This window comes from Habropoda laboriosa, unplaced genomic scaffold (genome assembly GCF_001263275.1).
Source record: "Habropoda laboriosa isolate 0110345459 unplaced genomic scaffold, ASM126327v1 scaffold5, whole genome shotgun sequence".
In the NCBI taxonomy this organism is placed as follows: domain Eukaryota; kingdom Metazoa; phylum Arthropoda; class Insecta; order Hymenoptera; family Apidae; genus Habropoda; species Habropoda laboriosa.
The window spans coordinates 2,263,249-2,271,849 of record NW_017100161.1 but is presented as its reverse complement, the minus strand read 5'-3'; the positions used below and the strand labels follow the sequence as shown (position 1 = coordinate 2,271,849).

General features: G+C 34.0%; 2 protein-coding genes across 4 annotated transcripts; both read left to right on the top strand.

The window, feature by feature from the left end:
* Nucleotides 1–4,383: 4,383 nt before the first annotated feature.
* Nucleotides 4,384–7,233, top strand: LOC108577483 (double-strand break repair protein MRE11). The gene is made up of 11 exons (XM_017940645.1): nucleotides 4,384–4,547; nucleotides 4,721–4,892; nucleotides 4,957–5,093; nucleotides 5,171–5,361; nucleotides 5,439–5,643; nucleotides 5,758–6,097; nucleotides 6,178–6,328; nucleotides 6,407–6,570; nucleotides 6,652–6,718; nucleotides 6,791–7,057; nucleotides 7,150–7,233. The coding sequence occupies exons 1-11, from the start codon at nucleotides 4,442–4,444 to the stop codon at nucleotides 7,231–7,233; spliced, it is 1,884 nt and encodes a 627-aa protein (XP_017796134.1). The 5' UTR covers nucleotides 4,384–4,441.
* Nucleotides 7,234–7,406: 173 nt separating this feature from the next.
* Nucleotides 7,407–8,543, top strand: LOC108578316 (40S ribosomal protein S14). Of its 3 annotated transcripts, none has more exons than XM_017941625.1 (4): nucleotides 7,407–7,458; nucleotides 7,754–7,904; nucleotides 7,980–8,067; nucleotides 8,320–8,543. In XM_017941625.1, the coding sequence occupies exons 2-4, from the start codon at nucleotides 7,756–7,758 to the stop codon at nucleotides 8,536–8,538; spliced, it is 456 nt and encodes a 151-aa protein (XP_017797114.1). In that variant the 5' UTR covers nucleotides 7,407–7,458; nucleotides 7,754–7,755; the 3' UTR covers nucleotides 8,539–8,543. The 3 variants fall into 3 exon arrangements, with proteins under 3 accessions (XP_017797114.1, XP_017797128.1, XP_017797120.1); XM_017941639.1 differs by having other exon boundaries at nucleotides 7,412–7,431; XM_017941631.1 differs by having other exon boundaries at nucleotides 7,418–7,441.
* Nucleotides 8,544–8,601: the final 58 nt, after the last annotated feature.

The window sequence follows — 8,601 nt, the reverse complement described above, 5'->3', positions numbered from 1 at the left end:
GTTGCCCGCCAGTTTTAATTGTCGTACGAATCGGCACACGCGACACTACGAGCCACTGCGCCCCCGACCGACCACCGTGCTCCGACGACGGCCCCACTGCGAAATCACGAAGCGACGACACCGCCGCTGTCTCCTACACGCCGAGCCACCGTTCGACGTGCAAACCCTTCAACCCTGTGCCCCACGCGGATCGCCGCCTGCGGGAGAATATTCTTCAAGTTATTTAAGGGGGAGAGACACCACACAAGTTGCACGGGGGGTGGGTGTTGTGTTTTGGTTTCTTGCTTTGGAACTGGGACGTTGTTTTTTTGTTTTCTCTCTCTTTCTCTCTCTCTCTCTCTCTGCTGGATCGTACGTGTCGTTTTTTCTTGAAATGGAAAGATTGAAACGCCTTCTTTGTTTATATAATTTTCTTTTTTACAAGTGGAGATATGAATAATGGAGACCGTAGGATAGTGGGAGTAGTATACGTAATGATTCACAGATTTTGGGGGTGTAAAGAAGTGCAGATTAATATTACTTATTTGGAAGGGAATTTTTTTTGTTTTTTATTGTAAGGATGAAGTTAAGAAGGGTTTTTTTCCACTATATTAAGTGTTAGAATGTTTAGGTACAAGAAAAAATGTTTGAGATAATAGAGTGGATTTGAATCGAGGATTTTCGGATTCGTAGCTGAATACTCTGCCTACTGTGCTATTCAGCTATTGTGTATAAATCCGCTTAATAATGAATGAATAGGTCTATGGTGCCACGAATATTTTTTTTTTCTTTCTGAACATAATTTGCTTCTGTATCAATGATTATTGATTACATAAATGTGTATTCTTGCTATAATATATAATTTCAAAACGATTTCTATGTAATTTATTTACACGCCAAACATTTAATACTAAACATTTAACATTAATACCAAAAAAGCTCGTCACTGCTCGTTAGTCAATTATAAAAATATCAAACTTTCAGCAGATATTTCTGAAAGTTTATTCAAACGACACGTACGATAACGTGTTATCAACAAAACAATCAAAAAGTATAAACAGTAAAGCTACGTCGGACATGCAACGGGAATAACGAGAATTCAAGTCTGAATGAAAAATAAAATTTCGAAGAATCACGAGTATTATGTACACGTGTTTCTAGGTTATGTGCTGCGTCGGGCTTTTCATGACCGGGCACCTATGAAATTTGTTAATTGAACTCTGATTTGCCGGGCATGGTAGGGTAATTGGTAAATCCGAGCGTACGCCTCTAACCACCGTTTTACCACCGCCAACACGGCGCCCGATACGTCCCCTCTATTAGCAGCCCTCTCTGCCATCACCGACGGCTATAACAGCAGCTACTTTTAATTGTTCCTCGAATCGGTGTGCACATAACGTTTACAATACCATCGTATCCTACACAGTCGTGATTTCGTTTTTCATCCGGAAGAAATTCCATTATTTTGCTCGATTTTACGTTGACCCCGTAATTTAATACCGTTGATTAAAAAAAAGAAAAAAAAACACGAGTGTTTATCACGTGCGGTATCTTGAACAAAGTACACTATGTATTTATTTATAGAAAACAAGAAGAATTTTTATCACTTTAACACTGTATATCCGGGAGAAATTGTATTTACTTCGACTAAATTATGGAACAACATTATGCACGAATTCATGCAGTCAGTTATGTTTTCGAATATTGTTTGTCATTGTCGACGTCGTATTTGGTCCGCGATACCGCAAGAAGGTCACCTTTCACTTTCGAATTATGTTATTCGGTTTTGCTTACTTTCCGAGGATAAATTTAAACCGATTCGTACGACAATGAAATGGATATTTAAAATATGGATAACTGAACATTTCTCCCGGAACGTCTTTCTTTCCCGACTAGGACAATACCGTCTGCATGGCGTCCATCATACGAACGTATAAACAATGGCGAAAGCAACGCGCGGAAAGTAACCAACGAAGCAACGCTTTTTCCCTTGGATACTTGTTTTCACGTGTACCAGTATCATGATACGACACAACACAAACATCGAACTCGCGGCAACAAATATCACTGATCGATTAAATTCTACAAATCGTTGCATCACATCAACAATTCTCTGTCCGAAGTTGGAAAAAATTCACAAACGACATGATGCACGATGAAAATAGATGGATATTCGAGGAACGCTAACTGTTTCGAACACAAACTAAAACAGGAACAGCTGATTCACTTCGCTTCGATATTTGACGAAACGTATTGATTTTTCTCGTACGATAGAACCGTTTTTGTATTTTGAATAATTTCACGACAACCGTGAATGTGAACGAGAAGAAAAACACTAAACACGACGTATACACGATTCGACATAAAAGATGAAAAAATAATGTCCAAATATATCATATACAGAGTGGCGAACGTCAAACGAGCAGCGTACACGATTAAGGTTAGAAAGGATTAGGTTAGGTCGAGCTGCCGTCTAAAGCGAGAAAACGCAAAGAAAATTCGAAAGAGGGACACGAGCGTATCAGTGACGCGAGAGACAGAGGCATAAGGACCTTGGCGGGTCGACAGACCCACGTCAAGAACGTGCGACGACCCCGACCCCGCGCAGGAGAGCAACCCCTTTCCTTACTCTCGTCTACTGCCCCCGTACGTCTCACTGTTCCACCTTTCACACCTTTTGTGCACATGGATTCTAACCCTTTTCCTGCTTACCTCACCCTCTCTAATAAGTTTACCGTTCCGTCACTGGTGCACTTCACACCCCTCCTTCCTTCTTCAACAACTACTACTACTACTATTACTACTACAACTACTAGCACCACCGAACGAACAGTACGGAACCAGAACAGAATGGGGTGTAGTACACACACAACATGTATATTATATGTATACACACGTACACACACATAAAACGGCGCACTCAACAACAGAGTAGGACAGCTGAGCCACCACTGCCCCACCAGTTTTATGTAAGAGACATCTTGCACCGCGTACACGGTACCTTCCGCGAGGGTGAAGCCTAACACGGGCACACGAACGATCGCGATACTTTACGTTAGAATTTACGCACTACACCACTGCACTAATCCGAAACTCCAGCTAGGCTACCCCATCGACGACAACAACAAATATGGCGAGCGAACCTCCTCCTACGCCTCACTGCTACGACTGCCGACTGACCGCTAGGTGGCGATCGGAACGCCGCCCCAACGACCCCTACCATGCTTCTGTTCGGCTCTGCTTCGGTCGTTCTCGAATCTTCTCGGATCTCAGTCCGTCCTTTTCGCGGCATTTCATAGAAATACGAAATATCTTAATGCAAAAATATACCTATTGAGAGATATCTAGTGAAAATTGCACTATACCAAATAAAGTTATTTATATGTGAAAATGTTTTGTTATTTATTACCAAGTATAATGTGTAAGAGAATAACTAGTAATTCGAAGGATCACGAAGTATGAATAGAATTTCTCTGATAAATTTTCGTAACATGATGAATTCGAAATTATAAAAGTTGCATTGCTAGCGTTATTCTATTTCGTTGGAAATAAAAATTTTGTGATTCTATTTATTTCGAACTAATGCATTAATATTGATGTATTTTCGTTAGATGTCGCCATCGGACTGAACATGAATTTACGCGGTTAAGGATCGTTCGAGCTCTAAATTGATTCTAGATGAGTTGCATTAATTAATATTTGCACAAAGTTTCATATCTTTCAAATATTTTAATTTATATCAGATTGAAATTTGTGTACTAAATATTGCAAAGTTTCGCTACAGTTTTCTTTTTTATGAACCTTAATCATTGTTTTAAGAATGTTACAAAATGTATGGTTATAATTTGAGATTTCAGAGCCGCGAATACTTGTACAAATGGATTTATTTGAATATATTATATGTATTTAGCCTATATGCTCAATAAAGTACAATTTAAAAACCTACCTCTGAAAATAACATAATTATGTAAATTCACAGTGGCTCTAACAATAATTGAAGTGTTTTCAATAATGAACCATATATATTTTTTAAGGTTATAAATCATCCAACACTCAGAGCACAATTGTTACGATAGAAACGAATGCACTAACCATTGAATTTCTTTACTTTCTAGTTACATTTTTATCCAATCACAATTCCTTCTTTATACGAACGATTTCGCGCTCTTTTAAATATAACGCACTGTACGATGTTGCCAAATACGTCATATAAATCACCTTTGTTTTCTATTATCTACGATTTTAACGACTAAATAATGTTATTTTCTACAATAATATATTAATAATCACTATTTTTATGAATGAAGCAAATATTGGAGCACAATACTTAAATATACTTGTTTGATATTGTGTTTCATTGCAATAAAGCATATAATTTGACAACATCGCATCATATCTCAAAATCAGTGTGAAATAAACTCGTAATTCTTATTGAATTCTCAAAAACCATTTGGTATATAAAATGTCATCTAAACAAGGTTCCAATGAAAAGTATAATCCAGATGATATAATTAAAATTTTAGTTGCAACCGATATTCATCTTGGTTTTGAACATAACAAAAAGGGAGGTTGGTTCCTATAACATTTATTTTCAAAAAAGTTTGGTACATTATATACATCACAAGATAAATTCAAAAAAATATTCTATGAAAAAAATTAAAATTTATTATCTTTATGATTGAAATAAAATTATACTGCTTTGAGTATGATACTAATACTGTTATTTATTAATTAACTAAAGGACAAAAAATTGAAGATAGTTTTACAACTTTTGAAGAAATACTTCAATATGGTAAAGAGAATGAAGTTGACTTTGTACTTCTTGGTGGAGATTTATTTCATGATACCAAGCCATCACAAACTGCAATGATAAAATGTATGGAACTATTAAGGAAATACTGTTTAGGTCCAAGGTAAGCACAATAATTTTGTATCATTTTTTAACATATTTCAACTTAATTATGTACTACTTGGCAGGGAAGTAAAAATTCAGTTCTTAAGTGATCCAGAAGTTATATTTCGGCATTGTATGTATAAAACTGTAAATTATGAAGATCCAAATTTAAATGTTAGCATGCCAGTATTTTCTATCCATGGAAATCATGATGACCCAAGTAAGACAGTATTTATTTTTCAATTGTAATGAGATTTAACATATTTAACATATCTTTTATTCCTAATAAAATGATAGGTTTTGGAGCTATTGGCTCAATGGATTTGTTATCAGTATCTGGTCTAATAAATTATTTTGGAAAATGGACAAATCTTTGTCAAGTAACTATTCCTCCTCTAATAATAAAGAAAGGTGAAACTCATATTGCACTCTATGGTTTAAGTTACATAAGTGATCAAAGATTAGCACGATTACTAAGAGATTATAAGGTAAAACTATAAGAAATATATTTATGTAAGATTATGTGGTTGTATTATTTTCTTTAACAGGTGTTACTTTCTTACAGGTTAATATGTTATGTCCAAAAGAAATACCAGATTGTTTCAATATATGTGTTTTACATCAAAATCGTGCAAAGCATGGTGACTATGCATATATTCCTGAAAATAAACTCCCGAATTTCCTTAATTTCGTTATATGGGGTCATGAACATGAGTGCCGCATCACACCAGAATATATTTCAGACACTGAATATTTTATTTCACAACCAGGTGTATTACATGTTCCTTAAGTTATCTAAAATATGCAAATATGCAAATATGCAAATATGCAAATATTATGTGTCAAATTGTATATTTCCCTTTACTTAACAGTTCAAATTGCAGGAAGTTCTATTGCAACCTCCTTATGTGAAGGTGAAGCAAAACCTAAACATGTTGGTATCTTAACTATATGCAAGACGAATTTTAAAATGAAAGAAGTGAACCTAAAAACTGTCAGACCATTTGTCTTTGATAACTTGATTCTTCAAGATGAGAACATACCAAAAAATTATACTGAGTCACTTTCTGCATCTGTGTGCAATTTTGTTGATAATTACATAGAAAATGAACTTATACCTAAAGCTGCTGCACAATTGACTAATCATCCTAAACAACCTATTCAGCCCTTATTACGTTTAAGAATATTTTATAACTCTGAAGAAGAAGTATTTGATGGAATTAAGTAAAATTCAACTTTATACTACCTAAACACATGAAATACCGTGGTTAGTACGTTAAGTGTATAATTGTAATGTATTGCAGATTGGCACAAAAATATTGCGATGAAGTTGCTAATCCTATGGATATGATTATATTTCGTAAACAAAAAAATTTAAACAAAGTATCAAAATCAAACTTATCAAATTTGAATGACGAAATGGACGATGTGGAACAAATTCTTTCTTATGATGATGTAAACACAAACTTACTTATACTACCAATGTTATATTTTGTTAATCTTTCAGTTTAAAATTATAAATATTTTAATTAGGATAATAGGGATTGGAACAAAACTGTACAAGGAGGAATAAAAAAGCACTTCAGTTTGGAGGAAAATAGAGATAAACTGACAGTATTAACAGTTAATGGTTTAAATGAAGCATTAAATCGATTTGTTGATAGAGGAGATATAGATGCGTTTAAAGATGTAGTAAGGTAAAATACTTAAAGCTAAACAATTAAAAATTGCATTCAAATATATTTTAAAACATGTTATTACTCATTTTTAATATTCAGTCATCAAATGAAAAAAACCATTGCACGAGATAAAAGGTTGGAAGAAGAAGATGAAGAACAAGTGCAGGTTTGTTTAAATTAGGAAAGTTATTGCAATTTTATATAATATATAGTTTTGTATGTTATTATTATTTCATAGATACAAGAATTGTTTAATAAATCGAAAAACAGAGCAGAGAAGAATTTAGAAAGCGATTTAAGAAAGGATTCCGATGACAACTGCAGTGACGATGATGAAATTCGTAGTATGAAGCCCACAACCAAAGGTACAAGAGGTAGAGGAGCAACTAGGGGCCGAGGAAGTGGTCGTGGTAAAAGTAAAGTAAATGAAAAGAATCCCCTCGATGTCACAACTACATCACGTCAATCTAAAGTTCAACAAGCAAAAAGACAGACAAGAAAGCAGGTATATTGTACAAATTCTTCAAACTAAATATGTACATATGATTTTTTTTTGTACAGTATCAATAATTATTCTATTATATTTCTTGCTATCAGAATGAAAATACATTACAAAATTACATGGGATTATCAAGCCAAACTAAAACAAAGGCTTCGAACATGGTAATTATATCTGATTAATAAATTAATTTTTTATATGAATTAAATGTTAATATAACTTATTTATTTTCCCTGAAAATATGATATCTTTAATTTGTTTTTCTGCATGTGTATGACTACGATTTATATTTCGACTTTCGATACTATCGAAATAGGACTCGATTCTTATGCGCCGGAAATTATCTTTCTTTAGACTTCCTGCGTGATCGCGTTATATCAGTGAGTTTCAGTAGGTTGAATTTACAGGTATTTTTATTTAGAAAACCTTTTACTTTTGAAAAAATAACATATTAAATAGACACAATAAATGTATTTGCACGAGTTGTGTTTAAATTCTATTTTTCTTATTCTTTTGACATTAAGATGCAATTGGATGAATTTTACGTCGTGTGATTTCTGTATATTGTGAACACTGTCAAGACATAACCTTTAAAATATCCAAACTGTTTATACTAATTTCAAGTTATCAAACAACTGTAGTTTAAGCAATACAATAATAGTGAATGTATATATTTTTAAAGGAGTAAAATATTTTGTGCAGAAATGCCGCCGAAGAGGGGAAAAGTACAAAAAGAAGAAGTTCAAGTGTCGCTTGGACCTCAACTCCGTGAAGGTGAAGTTGTTTTCGGTGTTGCTCATATTTTTGCGAGCTTCAATGATACATTCGTCCACGTAACTGATCTTTCTGGCAGGTATGTTTAATATTAATCGTAAATATTAGTATTCAGTTTTTCATATTTAAAATTTAATAAAATTTATTCTCATAGGGAAACTATTGCCCGAGTTACTGGTGGAATGAAAGTCAAAGCTGATCGTGATGAAGCTTCTCCTTATGCCGCTATGCTTGCTGCTCAGGTAAAGAAGTAAACTATAATATTAATTTTATACAGATATAGCCACATTCAGGCAGCTTCTAAATGTTATTGTATAATCATAGAAGCGTTCATGTTTGTGGTACATTAAGTTCTTTCTCAATATAGAAGTGTGTTTATATTAATCACATTTCTTTACTTGAAAAATTACATTTTATGTAAAAAAAAGTATTTAATTAAATAATAAGTAATAAATTTATAATTGTGAAAACAATAATGTTTTTGTTTTTAATAGGATGTAGCAGAAAAGTGTAAATCCCTTGGAATTACAGCACTTCACATTAAGTTAAGAGCAACAGGGGGTAATAAAACAAAAACCCCTGGCCCTGGTGCACAATCTGCTTTGCGCGCGCTCGCACGTTCTAGTATGAAAATTGGTCGTATTGAAGATGTCACGCCAATTCCATCTGATTCTACACGTAGGAAGGGTGGTCGTCGCGGACGCAGGCTGTAATTTATGCTTCTGTGCGTGGTTCATTCATTTTCGAAAATAAATATTTAAAAAAGAAACTGTATT

Bases quoted from the DNA above. Each gene is read 5' to 3' on its own strand.
- LOC108577483 (XM_017940645.1), top strand. From the start codon at position 4,442: ATGTCATCTAAACAAGGTTCCAATGAAAAGTATAATCCAGATGATATA. The intron at 4,548-4,720 runs GTTGGTTCCTAT...AATTAACTAAAG, and splicing joins TGAACATAACAAAAAGGGAG to GACAAAAAATTGAAGATAGT. The intron at 6,571-6,651 runs GTAAAATACTTA...TTTAATATTCAG, and splicing joins GCGTTTAAAGATGTAGTAAG to TCATCAAATGAAAAAAACCA.
- LOC108578316 (XM_017941625.1), top strand. From the start codon at position 7,756: ATGCCGCCGAAGAGGGGAAAAGTACAAAAAGAAGAAGTTCAAGTGTCG. The intron at 7,905-7,979 runs GTATGTTTAATA...TTATTCTCATAG, and splicing joins GTAACTGATCTTTCTGGCAG to GGAAACTATTGCCCGAGTTA. The intron at 8,068-8,319 runs GTAAAGAAGTAA...TGTTTTTAATAG, and splicing joins CCGCTATGCTTGCTGCTCAG to GATGTAGCAGAAAAGTGTAA.